This window comes from Anser brachyrhynchus (genome assembly GCF_964034855.1).
Source record: "Anser brachyrhynchus genome assembly, chromosome: 2".
Lineage (NCBI taxonomy): Eukaryota > Metazoa > Chordata > Aves > Anseriformes > Anatidae > Anser > Anser brachyrhynchus.
The window spans coordinates 48,435,317-48,453,976 of NC_137695.1; the positions used below are offsets into that span (position 1 = coordinate 48,435,317).

General features: G+C 40.8%; 1 protein-coding gene across 2 annotated transcripts; it reads right to left on the reverse strand.

Moving 5' to 3' along the window:
- Positions 1-6,409: 6,409 nt before the first annotated feature.
- RBFA (ribosome binding factor A) lies at positions 6,410-18,180 on the reverse strand. 2 transcript variants are annotated; one of them, XM_080579203.1, is made up of 7 exons: positions 17,991-18,180; positions 17,491-17,533; positions 16,070-16,246; positions 13,345-13,457; positions 12,056-12,140; positions 8,870-8,940; positions 6,410-7,141 (listed from the first exon to the last, which is right to left on the reverse strand). In XM_080579203.1, the coding sequence occupies exons 1-7, from the start codon at positions 18,119-18,121 to the stop codon at positions 6,751-6,753; spliced, it is 1,011 nt and encodes a 336-aa protein (XP_080435329.1). In that variant the 5' UTR covers positions 18,122-18,180; the 3' UTR covers positions 6,410-6,750. The 2 variants fall into 2 exon arrangements, with proteins under 2 accessions (XP_080435329.1, XP_080435330.1); XM_080579204.1 differs by lacking the exon at positions 17,991-18,180 and adding an exon at positions 17,621-17,958.
- Positions 18,181-18,660: the final 480 nt, after the last annotated feature.

The window sequence follows — 18,660 nt, forward strand, 5'->3', positions numbered from 1 at the left end:
CAGACTCCTGGAAAGTGAGAACTAAGCACACCAAAATCAGTGGGACATGCTTCAAGTTAGGCAAGTATGGACATGAATTGCAGCTTTAACATGTATCCTAATAAAAGTGATGCATATATTTGTAAGACCCCCACCTGTATTCAAAACAAGCTTTAAACACTTTATATGAATAACATATGGACATTGATAGCCCATATCCTCTCCATGTTATTACAGGTAAAAAGAACATCAAAATAAGCTAAACAGGGTTTATTAAAAGAGAACTGAATGTGTTTTAATTGTCGTTTTTTAATTTTAATTCTGTTTTTATACACATGTGCAATTAAATTGTAATTGCTTTATAAGAAAACCTTAAACCTAACCAAACTCTAAACCTAACTCTAACCCTAACCATAATCCTAACTCTACCCCCTACCATTCCCTAAACTTAACCCTACACCTAACTGAAAACTAACACTAACTCTAGCCCTAACCCTAAACCTAACCCTAACCCTAGCCATAGCCCTAATCAAACCCTAACCCTAACAGTAACCCTAACCCTAACCAATAACCATAATGCTAACGATAATTCAACACTAACCCTAAGCCTAAAACTAACCCTAAAAATAATCTAACCCTAATCCTAACACTAAACGTAACACTAACCTCAATGCTAATCCAAACCTAAATCTAACCCTACCCGAAGGACTAAACCTAACCATAAACCTTAAACTAACCCAAACCCTAAAATTAGCCTTAACCCTAAAGCTAATCCACCCAAAAACCTAGCCCTAACCCTAAACATAACAATGCCCCTAAGCCTAACCAGAACCATACCACTTACCAAAACTCTAAATCAACCTCAAACTGAACCCCAAACCCAATGCTAAACCCCAAAACTCAACCTAACACTAACCCTAGCCCTAGCCATAAAACTAACCAAAGCCTAACTCTAACCCTAAACCTAATCTTAACCCTAAACCTAACCCTATCCATAACCCTAAACCTAAACCTAACCCTAATCCTAACCCTAACCTTAAATCTAACCAGAAACTTACCACAAACCCAAACTCTAAACACAACCTCAACCATAACCCTAATCCTAACACTAAACAAATCATAACCCTAACACTAGCCCTAGCACTAACATTAACAAAACCCTAAACCTAACCCTATCCATAACCCTAAACCTAAACCTAACCCTAGCCATAAACCTAAACTTAATGCTAATCCACACCTAACCCTAAACCTAACACTAACTCAAAACCAAATCCGACATCACCCTAACACTAATCCTAACCGTAACCCATAATCCTAATGCTAATGCTAATCCAACACTAACCTTAACTATAAACCAAACCCTAAACATAATCAAGCCTAAATCCTAACCCTAATACTAACCCTAATGCTAATCCAAACCTAAACCTATCCCTAAACCTATCCCTATCCCTAACCCTAAAACTAACTATAACCCTAAAGGTAATCCAACAATAAAGCTAACCCTAACCGAAATCCTAACACTGACCCTAAACCTAACAAAAATGATACCACTAACCCAAACTCTAAATCAGCCTCAACCCTAACCCCAACCCTAACGCTAAAACAACACCAATCCTAAACCTAACCCTAACCCTAGCCCTAGCCATAACACTAACCAAAGCCAAACCCTAACCCTAAACCTTAACCCTAACCCTAATACAAAACCTAGCCCTAATCTAAACCTAAACCTAATCCTAACCCTAACCCTCACCTAAAACCTAACCAGAAACATAACACTAACTCAAATTCTAAACCTAAACTCAACCATAACCCTAACGCTAAAAAAATCATAACCCTAAATCTAACCCTAGACCTAAGCCTAACCATAGCTCTAGAGCTAACACTAACAAAACCCTAAACCTAGCCCTATCCCTAAACCTAACCTAACCCTAACCCTATCCATAAACCTAACTTTAAAAAAAATTGTAAAAAGGTTAATCTGACCCTAACTCTAACCCTAAACCTACCACTGACACAAATATAACCCAAATCCAAACCTAACCCTAATCTTAACCGTAAAATAGTCCAAGCCCAACCACAAACCTAATCATAACCCTAACTCTAATCCAACCCTAACCCTATACCAATCCGTAACCCTAACACTAACCCTAAACTGAATCCGTGACACTAAACCTGTGACACTAAACCTAACCAGAAACATAACACAAATCCAAACTCAAAACTCAACCTCAACCATAACCCTAATCATAACACTAAAGAAATCATAACCCTAACCCTAAACATAAACCTAACCCTAACCCTAAATTTAACCCTAACACTAACACTACCTGAAACTCTAATCCAAACCTAGACCTAGCCCTAACCCTAACAGTAAAACTAAACCTAACCCTAAACCTATCTGTAACCCAAACCTAACCCTAACCCTTATCCTAACCCTAACCCTGAACTTAACTGTAACACAACCCTAACCCTAACCCTAAACATAACACTGATCCTAACCCTAATCCTAACCGTCACTCTAATCCAGCCCTAACCCTAACCGTAACTCTAATCCAATGCAAACACTAACCCAAACCCTAACCGTAACCCTAGGACAAGTCAGACCCTTAACCTAAACCTAAAGCTAACCATAACCGTAACCCTAACCCTAACAATAACCCTAAACCTAACCCTAACCCTAAACCTGAACCTAACCCTAAATCTAACTGTAAAACTAACACTAAACCTAAACATAAAGTTAACCCTAACCTTACCCTCACTAAAACTCTAATCAAACCCTAGAACTAATCCTAAACCTAACCCTAGCCCTATGTGAAACTCTAATCCAACCCTAGACCTAACACTAATGCTAACCCAAACCCTACCATTAAAACTAACCCTGACCCTAAACCTAAACCTAACCCTAACCCTGAGCCTATCCATAACCCAAGCCTAACCCTAACCCAAACCCAAACCCTAACACTAACCCTGAACCTATCCATAACCCAAAACTAACGCTAATCATAACCTTAACACCAACGCTAACCCTAACCCTAATTCGAACCCTAATCCTAAACCTGAACCTAAACATAAACCTAAAACTAAACGTAACCATAACCCTAACCCTAAAAATAATCCTAAACCTAACCCTAATCCTAACTGTAAAACTAACCCTAACCCTACCCCTAACCCAAACCTAACCCTAACCCTAAAACTAAGAGTAACACTAACCTTAAATGTAACCCTATTCCTAACCCTAACTGAAACTCTAATCCAACCATAGACCTAACCTTATCCCTAAACTAACCCTAACCCTAATGCTAATCCAAACAATAACCCTAACCCGAACCCTAACCCTAGCCCTAAATGTAACCCTAACATAACACAAAATCTGATCCAAATCCTAAACCTAACGCTAACCCAAACCTGAGCCCTAATCTATCCTTAAGCCTAACCCTAACCCCAACTGAAATTCTAATCAAACCTTAGACCTAACCCTATCTCTAACCCTAATCCTGAACCTTACTGAAACTCTAATCCAACCCTAGACCCAACCCTAATCCTAATCATAGCCCTAACCCTCACCGTAAACGTAACCCTATCCCTAACCCTACCTGAAACTCTATTCCAACCCTACATCTAACCCTATCCGTAACCCTAAACCTAATCGTAACACCAACACACTAACACTAAAACTAATCCTGAACCTAACTCTAAATTTATCCATAACCCAAACGTAATACTAAACCTAAACATAACCATAACCCTAACCTGATCATGAACACTACTCAAACCAGAACACTAACACTAACAAAACCCTGAAACTAACCCTAACCCTAATCCAGAACCTACATATAAACCTATATGTAGCCCAAACCTAACCCTAGCCCTGACATTAACCCTAGCTCTACCCGAACCTGAACCCTAATGCTAAACCTAACCGCAATCCAAACCTAACCCTAACCCTTACCCGAACCCTAATTCTAACCCTAACAATAACCCAAACACGAACCCTAACCGTACTGCACCTCTGAAGCTAATCTGAACCCTAACCCTAAAACTGAACCTAACCCTAACCCTTATACTAACCCTAAACCTTACCCTAAACCTAACCCTAACCGTAATCCTAGCCCTAACCCTAACCAAAAACCTAACCCTAACCCCAACGAAACCTTAACCCTAACCCTATTTGCAACTCTAATCCAATCCTAGCCCTAGCTCTAGACCTAACCCAGAAACCTAATCCTAACCTTAACCCTAATTGTAACCCTAACCCTTACCCGAACCCTAAACATACCTCTAAACCAAACCCTAATTACAATTCTAATCCAATCCTAGACCTAACCCTAGACCTAACCATAACCCTGACTGTAACCCTAACCCTAACTCTAACCCTAATCCTAATCCAGCCCTAACCCTCACCCTAACTCAAACCCTAACCCTAACAGTACCCCTAACCCTAACCAAAACCCTAACCCCTATTCCTAATCCAACCCTAAACCTAATCCAAACCTAGCCCTAAATATAACCATAAACCTAACTGTAGCCATAACCACACAAAAAAACACTAAACCTAACCCTAATTGCAACTCTAATCCAATCCTAGTCCTAACCCTAGACCAAACTCTAACCCTATCCCTTACCCTTAACCGACCCCTAATGTTAACCGTAACCCTAAACCTAGCCCTAACCTTAACCCTAACCTTAACCCTAATCTCAGCTCCAATACAATCCTAGATGTAAATCTAGACCTAAAGCTAACCCTAACCCTAAAACAAATCCTAGCCCTAACCCTAAACATAACCCCAACCCAACTCCTAACTCTAAACCTAATCCCAACTCTAATCCAATCCTAGCCCTAACTCTAGAGCTAACCCGACCCAAACCCTGATCCTAATGCTAACCTTAACTCTAAACCTAACCCTTACCCAAACCCTAACCCTAACCGTAATTTTAATCCACCAAGAACCATAACCCTAACCCAAATCCTACCTCTAACCATAACCCTACTAGCAACTCTAATCCAATCCTAGCCTTAACCCAGACTTAACTCTAAAACTAACGCTAACCCTAACCATAACCCTAACACAAAACCTAATGCTAACCCTAATCCTAACTGAAACTCTAATCCAACCCTAGACGTAACCATAACCCTAACCCTAACCCTACCTAAAATTCTAACCCTAATCCCAACTCTAATCCAATCCTAGCCCTGACCCTAACCCAAACCCTAACTCTAACCATAACCCTAACGCTAAACCTAAACCTAACTCTAAAGACTAACGCTAACTCTAATCCAACCCTAACCCTAATCCCAAATCCAACCTAAACCCTAACCGTAACCCTAAACCTAACTCTAACCCCAAAACATATCCTAACACTAACCCTAAGTGAAACAAATCCATTCCAAGACCTAACACTAACCCTAACCCTCAACCTAACCCTAACCGTAATTCTAACTCGAACCCTTACCCAAATTCTAACCGTACCTCTAACCCTAACTTTAATTGCAATTATAATCCAATCCTAGCCCTAATACAAACACTAAACATAATGCTAAACCTAAACATAACCCTAACTCTAACCCTAAATCTAAACGTAACTCTAACCCTAACCCTAATCCAACCTTTACACTAACCCAAACCCTAACCCTAACCGAAATTCTAATCCAACCCTACACCTAACACTAACGCTAATCCAACCCTAACCTGAACCCGAACCCTTACTCTAACCCTAACCGTAATCTAACCCTACCCATAACCTCTAACCCTAACCTAGCCTTAACCCTAACCATAAACCCTAACCTAACCCTAACATAAACCCTAACCATAACTAAATCGTAACCCTAACCTAACCCTAACCCAAATCCCTAACCCTATCCATAACCTTAACCCTAACTCAACCCTAACCCTAACCTAACCCTAACCCTATCCTAACCTTAATAAAAGGTCAATATATCCAAGGAGTGTCATTTCTCAATTTTATATGATTCCTTATTCATTTCTACATCTTAAACAGTTACTGAGGCACTCTTCCTTGCTCCTTTTTTTCCACCTTTGAGTTTTCAGTACATTTTTTCAGTCACAGTCAGTGCTTTGCCCAATTTTTCTCAAGAGGTCAGCAGTTCTCCATTCTTTTCTGGTTACAATTCTCTTTGCACAATCGTCATTTTCTAAATATTAACATAAATAACTTTTCTTTCACGGTTGTAACTTTACTGGCCATAGCCTCAATGGGTTTTACCTTCTTGTGGAATGAGTCCCCCCCATTAGACTAGGATCCCTAGAGAACATCCTCTTCTGGTCTTCCTGTGCTGAAGGCTGCTCTTTGAACTCCACTATCAGTAATTCATTTCCCTCTTCCTTCCTGACCTGATCTTGAAATAGCAGGTACCATCACTTAGTGATTATTCTTACCCAGATTACTGAAAAAATAAATAAATAAAATAAAATTTCTTCACAGAAGCAATAATTTTATTGGAAATAACAGAACTGCAAGAAGTTTTAGCATACAGTGTTGCACTATGTATGTTTTGTTATTAAAAACTGCTGTCTAGCTGGAATCGCTACAACCGTGTCTGCTTTAAAGCTGCTTAACAGAATGTCACAAACACCATTTTAACTTTTCTTACATACCATCTTGTGCTAGCAAACCTCCATGTGTGGCAAACATCTTTTTTGAAAGAGAAAGTGGTAAACAGGCTATACAAAAGTAATCTTCCAGTGTTTTATTTATTTAATTAATTATGTTTACCGTTGTCAACCTCCATTTCAAACAGTGTCTTTTTCCACTTCATTTCAGTTTAACAGGAGGCTGACTTTGAGTTTTGCCATCACCTGCCTCCAACTCATTTACCTCTTCCTGTAATTCATCTTCTATTTCATAGTCTGAGGTTGAATCAGTGTTATCATCCAAATAATCAGCTTCGTATCTGTCCAGTAAGTGTTTCTGTGGTGTGATGTCATCATCAGGAGGATTTCTCGTCTTTTTCTTTTTCATTTTCTTTTGAATCTTTGACAGCTGCTGCTCCTGTTTTTGTGTCCAACAAATGCTTTCTGTACCTCTTGACACTTTCAGTCTTTTGTAGTCCATTATCTGCTTATTCAGCAGTTCATGATCAATACCAAAAAGATTAGACCGCATGGGTGAATCAGAAGATTGGGTTGCTGAGGAGAATGGTTTACTGTGGAAAGGAAAAAAAAATAGATGTATTTTTCCCCCCTGCATATAATTTAAGGAACAATACAAATTGGGACAACTTGAGGAACCTACAAATAAACTGGATTTTTCAGTTTGACTTTATTAATGACCTGTGTTCAGCATTGTGCTCCTTATGTTAAGAAGGAAGCAATACCACTGCACTATGTGTGGACTGGCTACATATAATCTGGCCAGCATTTCAACAGATTCGTGGGGGGGCAAACAACTATATTCCAGATTAAAATTTCATTCCAGAGTGAGCACTGGATCTGGGAGCCCCAAGGAAGTTAGACCACTCCTAGCTTTTTCAAGAAGTGAAAAACAGCTGCCTGTGCCTAGTACACATCAGACACACATACCAATGACCATGTAGCACCTTAAGCTAGACAGAAGTATTCCCACGAGATACAAATAGAACAAGCTGTTAGGTGCCCTGTGGAAAAGTCTGTCACAACAAGCAATTTCCCCCAAGAAGCAAGTTCTGATTTGCAACTGATAAACAGTCCTATGAGGCATTAAAGTCTGAAAAGTCATTTCTACCAACAGACTACAGCACACCAGTAGAAGGCTCCTGGTTTTGAGCATCCAGTTCAAATAATCATTATGCTAGTAGATCATCATTGTCCCTCAAGAGCCAAAAATCCCTCATAGAAGAATGCTAAATTAAGTAACATTTTGTTAATTTAGAGAGATTGATCACTAAAATGTATGCAGGTATGTCTGATAGAAGGTGTACCTGCCCATGGCATGGAATTAGAAGATCTTTAAGGTCCCTTCCAATCTAAAGCATTCTATGATTCCATGATTCTATGCACAAGTATAACAATCCAAACTTATGCCAGTAAAAAAGTGGACAAATGGAAGGCGAGCAATCTATTTATATTGGTAAATATAAGGCTTTTATTCTCATGAGAAGACTAACAGCAAGAAACAAATATTACTGCTCTGAAACATTTTTTTTAAATGTTTAACGATTGCAAACACAGTGAATCTTGAATTCTAAGAAGTTCCAAAAATACTTCTCTAATAAAAATTAAGATACTAATACCAGAATAAGTATTGGGTCTGCAAGTAAAAAGGTCTTATGACTGTGTTGCTTCAAGTATAGATGTTAAACACAGCTGATTTTTAGAACTATGTTCTGACATCACTTTATGGGTTAGTTGCCTCCAAAAGCATATACAGTATAGTGTTACAAATAACAATTCAGTCATTTTTCAAGCTTAACAGAGGTCCACTTTTATACAAAACCCTTTCTATGTTTGCAAACCTGCAGCAAGGTACCTGTGCACAAGAACCACAGAAAAAATAACCTATAAAAGTGTGTCTGCACTAAAATATGAAAGTAGACTAGAGCATATACAGTAAGAAATATTTTCTCTCAATTTTTATAAATGGGTGTGATGTTAGCAAAGAAAGCTTAAACAACAAATTAAAACGCCACTGATTTTCTGGGATGATTACATATTTTGTCCTAGTTTTTTGTTTGTTTTTTTTTTCTTTTAATAAAAGGCCCCTAATTTGTAAGGTCTTCCATAAAGTCTCTTTTCTACCTTTTATTTCCTTACAACACGTTGCTGAACTCTGAGATAACAAAAATATACACATCTAATTAAAATAAACTTTGTGTCATGCCAAATAATACCCTATTTTAAGCTGGTCAACAGAGATGAAAATGGACATTTGTATTATTTTAATTCAAAAAACTCACCTGGAATCATTTTGAGATAATATATTTTCTTCTTCAGGTCCAAAATCAGCAATTGACAATAATTCCTCAACCTGTAAATACACAAAGACAATACATATTAAAGTCACTGTACTAAATTACTTTGTTCATACCTCTACAAGAAACAAATACAAAACAGTATGTTTTTTTCTACGTTAGAATACTTAGCAAAACCATTTCAAAATAGCTTTTTCCTCCATTTACATTTCACTACTGCAAAATATATGTTAGGGTATAATTCTTCACTGGCTGTAAGCTGAATTTACATCACATCAGATCTTGTGAATAGGAAGTTTGTGTCAAATAGTATAACTGAGCCATGGGTTACTATTCTCACAAGGTTTTTTTTGCCTTATGTATATTCTGAACAGCTGGTTAGGGATTGTGTGATAGATGTAATTTTTTTTTTTTATATGGTCTTACTTCAGCCTTCCAAATCATTTTTCATACCATCCTTACACCGGGATTTCACAGAGGTATGGAATGATTTGGAAGGAACCTTAAAGATCATCTAATCCCAGCCCCCCTGCCATAGGCAGGGACACCTCCCACCAGACCAGGTTGCTCAAAGCCCCATCCAACCTGGCCCTTCCTGGGAGGGGGCATCCACAACTTCTCTGGGCAACCTGCTCCAGTGCCTCACCACCCTCTGAGTGAATAATTTCTTCCTTATATATAATATAAATCTCCCCTCTTTTAGTTTAAAGCCATTACTCCTTGTCCTATCACTACACTCCCTGGAAGAGTTCCTCTCCAGTTTTCTTGTCACCCCACTTTAGGTACTTGAAGGCCACTATAAGGTGTCCCAAGAGCTTTCTCTTCTCCAGGCTGAAATACACCAACTCCCTCAGCCTGTTTCTTTTCAATTTCTGCAAGTTTTTGTCTCTATTATAGGGGAGTTCCAAGTTCCCTTTTAATATATAACCAGTAAATGCTAAAAATCTAGTATATTCAGTAACGACAAACTTTTCACAATTAGGTACAGTTTATCTCATTCAAAACTTTTATTCCTTCTTTTCTTTGCATTCCTTCCCTTCTAATTCAGGGTTTAATCCTTCTAATGAGAGTTGAATAGTATGTTCCTTCTCTCTTGCAAAGCTTAAAAAAGTTTCAGCTACATTATTTCAAGCCCTGTTATTTGAATCTGTAGATTACATACATCTGATGGTCTTCAAAGTATGAAAATACGATCCATCCAAGTGCTTTCTAGTGCCATTCACTGATAGGAGCTATATATGGAGGGTTTTTGCACATCTTGAGTGGTTAACTTTCTGGGTGCCTGTGCTTCAAACAACTTCAAGGTAAGGTGGTCCAAGGGTTTTTCATCTTCAAAAAGAGTAAGTGGTTGTTTAAAGAAGTTTGAGATACACTGATTAACAAAACAGGTTCCATAATAATCAACCTGAAAGGTAGGGCCTGCAGGAATATCTATTTGTAGCTCCATCTAGATAAGTTAATAACACAGTGACTGTAAACAAAGCACTTCCATAATCACAGGTAGGTTGTGTAAAAATTCTTGTGGTGATTAGGTGGAGAGTATGAACAAATACAAACAGCCTCCAGAAGTGTTTAGTTCATTTTTATTCTTGTGCTAACGTAGGTTAAAAAGATCTGCACTGTGGATCAGTACACTGTCATCAAAGTATCAGAATTTTTCACCAATAAAAGTTCTAGCCATTTTACTGCATTTCTAGAGAGTATGAAGCTTTGTTATTTCTTCCAGCTCTGCTAATATGCACTACATGAGCCCATAAGTAATTAACAGAATTTACATATGATGGTCACAATAGTAACACATCTAAGAATAAGGCACTTCAGGGCACAGAAATGTGAACATACTCTTTTCACCTAATGTCCTTTAAATTCACATCAACAGCTTCAGGAGGCAATTTTGCACATAATTTCACTCATTGGTGTCACTCTTCTCTTCCAGGATTCTCACTTCACTGTCCTAGTAACAGTGAATTTCCAAATAACATTATTCTAAAACTATTTCCACACCATGATAGAAAATGAGTATTCGGAGAAACAAGCTGCTGGTATGTAAGGAATTCAGGTAGCTACTGTTTCACGTTAGTAGAGGAAATTTAGTGATGCCTTAGACCACAGCATGAGCTCTGCATCAGCTGAACCTGGTATGTAGTGGTGACTGAGCAACTGTGACTGGCATTGTGTGGGTACTGGGTGGCGCCAACAGGGAAAGGGGGGATGTATTGACCAAGGGCTGCACCAGATCAGAGCCTGCCAAGATAACAGAAGCCACCCTGCTGTGGGCAGTAAGAGAACCCATCCTGCCCTGCAACAAAGAACCACCATTCTGAAGGAACATAACGTATATGTGCTGAGAACTGATTGGACTATAGAGGACAAAAAAAGATTGTACAGGTACAAGAACCCATGGAAAATTTTGAGCAGGGTCCCTCCTTAGAGGCACCCAGCTTGAACTGATATATAAGTACGGCTAAATTCTTGCTGCTTTAATTAAGAGTCGACTCTCTGAGTGAATCTCAGATGTCTGGTGAGACCCATTCTACTAGGAGAAACAACAGGATCCCCCAACAAATAAAAAAGGTAAGTTAAAAAGAAGGGAGAAAAAATAGTATGAGTGAGCTTACATCCTCTATGCAAAGATATGCCTTTCCCCAGAAACGTTATAACAATTCACGAATGGAAAAAGGTTGGGGTAAGAAAACTAAAACTAAAAATCACGGATTAGATTCACTGACATTTTAAAAACACATAATATTTAAAATATGGAAGACAGCTCCACAGACCTCATTTTATACATAATCACGTATGCCAGACCATACCATATATTGACTAACATGTATTATTCCTTAAAAATGTAATATCATTTTTTAGGATTTATTTTTTAGCCTAATTAATTATCTGTCACAAGCTTCTCACATCAGAAGTTTTAATAGTAGCCTCAAAAAAAAGTTAATGAGGCAATGGCTGCAAAGGTTCTTTTACATTGTATATAATCATGAATCTTACTAAAGATTCTTTGCTAAAACGCTTTGGAACATGAAGTACAACGAGCATAGACAAAGACTGATTTTTAATGTAGCAATTAATATATCAGCTTTCTCAGTATTCCTAAACATTATGATATCTAAGTCCTACATCTGCATGATATTTGTACGTTGAGTCAAGGATTACAATTACCTTTTTTACAGCTGCAGCTTCTTTGTCTTTTACAAATACTATCGGGGGTACATTTCCCAAAATTTGCTGACTCATCAGGAGATACCTGCAAAAATACAACATTCACCAGTATGAATAACAGTACAGCACCTCGAGGAAAGGTAAAATACATTAAATTAATTCTAACAGTACCACACATTTAAAGATCCAGATTACAAAACTTAACAGTCTGACCTGTATCCATTCTGGTTAGTGCAAAGGCACTAAATAACATCACTGCAAAATCCCAACTCTGAATGTGTAACATACAAAAACTATTAGCTATAGATCCCTAAGTAGTGATGGTATTAGATTTGTCTCCTATATGCACAGGCTGGTTCAAGTCTTTCCAATCCTGATTTGGCTTCCTCATCCCCACTGTAACAGTGAGAACAGCGGTGGGATAGAGCCCTCACAGCATGGCAAGACAACTAGCCCTACATGGTAGCTGCAAGAGGGACTGACTGAGCTTCCCTTGTCATCTTCCCAGCCAGCAACATTCCTGCTCAAATTGCGGAAGCTGTTGAGAGTAAAGGAGGCCATTGTGATGGAGCAGGAATTACAGGCCTCGGGAAACAGAGGAAAAAGAAATAGACCTACAATTATGCTTCAATGACACCTTCCCCATGGGGTGAAATCCTGATCTTCCAACAGATTGGTTGGATAGCAGAGGGTTAAGCCATGCACAGAGGGAGACAGAAGTCTCCATGGTATCCTGAAAACTCATTGAACCCTCCACCAGAAATGAGTAAATGTATCAACACATGGTAACATCCTGACTGTTTTGTTTTGTTTTGAGCATTGTGAAGGATTTCTATAAAATCAGTCATCCCTTCTAGAGGTCCAATGTGTCTCTAGTGATCAGAATTGCACAATGAGTCTGTACGGAGATAACCGTTGTAATTGCCAATCCTCTCGTGCAGCATCACATTCTGACCTACTGTTAAGTACAGCATATTCAGGCCACCATCACTGGTATAATGAAGTGCTACTTTAGCCAAACTCCTCTTTCTTTCTGCTCAGTTCAGTCCAAACCTATGAAAGCAGAGAAACCAAGTAAACCAGCTGCACTCCACTGGGAGAATTCACAGCTGGTCTGACACAGCCATCCAGCCCTGTGAGGCTCACCACAGGAGATGCTCTGACTCCAAATGTATAAAATACAAAAGCATCCTAAAAGGTCAGATGTAGACAGTCAGAAATACTCATTTGTTACTATAACACAGCCAGGAATTTATGAAGCAGTCTAACTGTTCATCACATGGCAGTACCGTATACGTGGAGCACTCTTCTGCAGTAAACCTTCAACATAACTTTCATTCTCTGTAATAGCAGCAGGATTCCAGTACACACGACATGCTGAGAAGTTTGATGCCAGGGAAACCTGCAAAAAGACAAATGTGACTTTAAAACTTTGTATCTGTATATGCACATACACACTTCATATACAACAAAGACTCTGGTTCATGAATAAACATGCAGTGACTCAAACTAGATATCTAAATTCTGAAGAGAAAGTGTTCTTTCATCCCTGCTTCTAAGAACCAAAATTACACGGTGCCTTCACAGAGCTATGGTTTATGTTCAGTACCTGAAGATGTTTCTTTTTATTTATGCAATTCACTGCCCAGTGAATTTAAATGTCAACACCTCCATGTTACTGACAGCGCTATATTTAGTCAACATGAGGGTACTACCATCTCAAAGGCTGTGGATGTGGTCTATCTAGACTTCAGTAAGGTTTTTGATACCATTTCCCACAGCATTCTCCTGAAGAAACTGGCTGGTCAAGGCCTGGACAGGTGTGTGCTTCATTGGATTAAAAACTGGCTGGGTAGCTGGGCCCAAAGAGTCGTGGTGAATGGAGTTAACTGCTGGAGGACAGTCACTAGTGGTGTCTCCCAGGGCTTAATACTGGGGCCCATTCTCTTCAATATCTTTATCAATGATCTGGATGAGAGGATCGAGTGCACCCTCAGTAAGTTTACAGACGCCAAGTTGGGCACGAGTGTTATCTCCTCAAGGGTAAGAGGACTCTGCAGAGGGATCTGGATAGGCCGGACTGATGGGCCGAGGCCAACTGTATGAGGTTCAACAAGGCTAAGTGCTGGGTCCTGCACTTGGGGCAAACAACCCCATGCAATGCTGCAGGCTGGTGGAAAGAGTGGCTGGAACGCTGCTCAACAGAAAGGGACCTGCGGGTATTAGTTGACAGCTTGGTGATCATGAGCCAGCAGTGTGCTCAGGTGGCCAAGAAGGCCAATGGCATCCTGGCTCGTATCAGAAACAGCGTGGCCAGCAGGACCAGGGAGGTGATTGTCCTTCTGTCCTAGGCTCTGGTAAAGTCAACCTTGAATACTGTGTTTAGCTTTGGGTCCCTCACTACGAGAAGGGCATTGAAGTGACAGCGTGTGTCCAGAGAACAGCAAAAAAGCTAGTGAGGCCTCTAGAACACAGGTCTTATGAGGAGTGTCTGAGGGAACCGGGGTTGTTTAGCCTGTGGAAAAGGAGGTTCAGGGGAGACCTTATCACACTGTACAATTATCTTAAAAGAGGCTATAACAAGGTGGGGACTGAGCTCTTCTCCCATGCACCAAGTGACAAGAAGAGGGAAAATGACCTCAAGTTGCACCAGGGAAGGTTTTGGTTGGATATTATGAGAAATTTCTTTACTGCAAGTGTTGTGCTGCATTGGAACAGGCTGTCCAGGGAAATGGTTGAGTCGCCATCCCTGGGGGTCTTCAAGAAACATGTAGATTTAGAACTTAGTAGCATGGTTTAGTGGTGGACTTTAGAACTAGGTTAAAGGTTGGACTAGACGATCTTAAGAGTGATCAACCTTTATTCTATGATTCTATAATGAAAGTAACAATATCAGATCAGAATTAGCATAAGAGTAAATTAGGACCAAGACTCAGTGCTACATGAACAATAAGCATTACACTGTTATAAAGAAATCTGCACTACATTTCGAAAAAGGCTGTTTCTTTCCCTCACTTTTAAGTTAAATATGTTGTTTCATTCACAGCAATGTCTCCTGAAACCACTGTGGCTTGCTGACAACAGCCAGTATTTTTATGTGCCATCAGGGTTAGACAAGCAATCCCTAAAGCCCTACAGAGAAATACGGTGTGTAGGACAATGCACATACTGATCCAAAAAAAATTAACTTCACCCATGTAATTTTAATAATTTGTTTGAAGACAGAATGAAACCAGCCAATAAAAAGATCCATTTCAATTGTAAATGACAAACGTTTTGTCATAGATGCGGTTATGACGTATGATTTTTTTTCCACATTTCTAACCAAATAAGCTAAGTCTGTCAAGCTTTTGAGCTTGACATTTTTATCATTTCATTTGAAAAGAACAGCAGACATAGAGAAAAAACTACTGACAGTAAACAAGAATATGGAGACTGACTTAGTTCCTGAATCACAGTTGTAACATCCTTTTTAAACCTGTGAATTATGACAAAATGAGATACAATTAGCTACAAATTCCAATTCTTTCTGAAACCTTGCTTGCCAATGCCATTGTCTTAAGTCTTGACTTTTTTTGCTCTAAGCTCATGACCCATTTAGGTCATAATGAAGCTGGTAAGGGACTCAAGGATGAATCAGCTCTCACGCAGCTGCATAAAGACTCCTGGAAAGATACATTTGTGTTGGTAAAAATCAGGCTCCTCCTGCTGAAAGGGCAATACAAATTGTACATGTACAAATAACAGGAAAAACAAACATACCAGCAACACCATTTTTTAGTTGGCCTAAGTCGCGTTAGCATTATACTGACAAAGGTCTACTAAATGAGGTGCAACAGTGGCAAAACTCTCCTTACATGAAAGGTGAACTGAGGCTCATTTTGCTGTGCAGCAGCAATGCTGCAAAACTCTTCCTGCACGCATCACAATACCTGGGGGCTCCTTCAGCACACCACACCAGCCTCAGGTTGTAGTCACAGCTGCTCAACAGAAACTGTAGCTTTTTTCACTTGCCTTGCAGATTTCCAGCTTGAGGTCATGAAGCTCTTGATTAACTTCACCGGTACTCATCATCTCTGACACAGCTTTATGAATAAGACTATTCAAGACTCTACAGCGTACGGTATCTTCTTTCCTAGTTTTGGTATGGTCATCTTTCATTACAGAGGCCAAATTGGTTGGTTCGTACATCTTAAAACAAACAAACAAACAGTTGTTCCAAATTTACATTAGGAAATTATATATAGTTTTGTACCTCTACATATAGTCTTAGAATGGCATTGTTGCAGCTGTCATAGCTTTATATAGGTCTTATGTATCAGATGTTTCAGTAAAGAACATTTCTACTGATAAAATCTTTGACCTTTATGTACTACAGTCAAAATTTCTTACTTTACTATTTTGTAGCTCAATAAATCATTTTTCTAAAATATAGCTGGTGTTAACTGAAAAACATTGATTGCTTGAAAACCAAACATAATTTGTTTTCTAGGTAAGTTTCATGCACTTATTTTTTGCAGCGTGGTTTGCCCACACAGAGAACTGTGAGAACAATTGTAACTAGAAGTTAAAGAAATCCCAGCATATCCAGTAATTAAAGGCAATGAAGTCAGAGGCCTGTCATTCTGTGACTGGTACCACCGTCTCCAGACTGCTAATCTGAATTTGCCTCCCACCAGTAAGAACTGAAAGCAAATCCAGCCACTGATACTTCTAGCATGTGCAAATCACTGATACTTCTAGCATGCACACTATCATTTTCAGCATACGAAAACTGGTCTGGAGAAGATTTCCTGGATCATTAAACCTAGTTCCTTGAAATCACAGGCAACCATGTAACAGACACTTCTTCCGAAAGGATCCACAGAACATCTACTCCACGTACTCCTACGCTTCTTACAGGAGAAGACCACAATGCTGTACTTGACCAAAAAGCAACTTTGTCCCACTTGGCCACTGTTTCTTTTTTGTTTGTTTTTGCTGCCACAAAGTAACAATGCCACTTACATAAGAAACTGTCTGCTTTCTCTTGTAGTGTATCCCCTTATTTGTGCTAGGCACAGGTTATATGCACCCAAGACTTGCTGAGAACCTTACTGGGAAATGATCTGGATTAAAACTAAGTGTCTATACAGAAGTTTTAACCTAGACCAGTTTTTTGATACAGGCTCAAAACCACGAAGGGAAGTGCTGGTGCTAGTACAGATTAAAAAATGGCACAAAGGAAGAAATGGTCAAGGGAAGAGCTTGACAAACAGCTTCTCTTGCAGCAATCCTAGCATATCACAGTAAAACTGAAGTGCTACCGTTCACTCATTAAATTCTGCTCTTTCTCCACCAGAAAATGCTTTTCCCAAAGTTACAGGTAATGGAGGAGATTTAAGCTTGTTCTCCCTGGAAGAGATGAGCACAGCATTTTAGAAGCCTGTACTTACCATTTTAGACTCCAGGGTAGGGCTGTCATACCAAAACTTCTTTCTTTTGGAAAAAGGAGAGGCACACAGTTTTATCTTTCATCAACTCAGAGAAATGATGGGTACCCTGCTTAATTAAAACGTCACCTGCCTGAAGACACACACCCAGCCGCGCCGCTACATTTCCAGTTTCCAGTTTCCCCCATAACGTTTACGCGTTAGGGTGACACGCAGCGATGCTTCCCGGCCACAGCAGAAGTTACACCAGGGGGGCAAGGGGGAGACAAGCGCTAACGTTTCCGTACTGTGGGATAACTACAACCGGCCTCGCCCTCCCCGTGTGCCCGCGAGCCCGGGCGGCCCCAGCCCGGTCACCGCAGGAGCCCGTTCGTTCCCCAGGCCCGGCGTGAGGCGGCCCCCAGGAGGCGGCCGACGGCAGCGCAGACCGAGAGCCTCGCCCCGGCCCGCGGCTACGCGGAGCTCCGGCGGGCGAGGCCCGGCCCCCTCGGCCCCGCACCTACTTGTTCCTGTGGAGCATTTTCTTCAGCAGGTTCCTGGAGCCGCACGAGGCGGCCGAGCTGCGCAGCGCCCGGCAGCAGGCCGGCCCCGCCGCCCGCCGCACCGCGCCGGCCACCGCCCCGCTCCGCCACATGGCCCCGGCGCGGCCCGGCCGCGGGAGGAACCGGCGGCGGCGGCGGCGGCTCCTGAGGGGCGCTGGCTCCCCCTGCCGGCGCGGCAGCCCCAGGCTGAGCGCCTGCCCCCTGGGGCGGCGAGGTGCCACAGGGCCCCGCCCCGCTGAGGCGACGGCGGCCTGCGGCCGGGTCGCTGTTTTGGCTGGGATAGAGTCGATTTTTCTTCCCAGAGGCTCACAAGATGCTGTGTTTGGGATGTTTTTTTGGCGATAACAGCGATGTTTTTAGTTGTTGCAGAGCAGTGCTTACACAGAGCCAAGGATTTTTGTGCTTCTCTTGCTGCCCCGACAGCGAGGAGGCTGCGGGTGCACCAGGACCTGGGAGGGGACACAGCCAGAACAAACCGACCAAGAGATCATCCATACCGTATCACCTCGTGCTCAGCAATAAAAGCTGGAGTAAAGAAAGAGGAAGGGGGGTCACATTCAGAGTGATGCCATTTGTCTTCCCAAGAAAGTGTAGTACATGGCGAGCCGTGGTGTGCTGGAAGCGGCTGAAG

What these genes read in the sequence shown, in the direction of transcription:
- RBFA (XM_080579203.1), bottom strand. Translation starts at nt 18,121, where the DNA reads ATGTGGCGGAGCGGGGCGGTGGCCGGCGCGGTGCGGCGGGCGGCGGGG. An exon ending in AAGCTGCAGCTGTAAAAAAG is followed by an intron (nt 8,941 to 12,055) that starts GTAATTGTAATC and finishes GTGTATTTACAG; the next exon opens with GTTGAGGAATTATTGTCAAT. An exon ending in TTATCTCAAAATGATTCCAG is followed by an intron (nt 7,142 to 8,869) that starts GTGAGTTTTTTG and finishes TCCTTTCCACAG; the next exon opens with TAAACCATTCTCCTCAGCAA.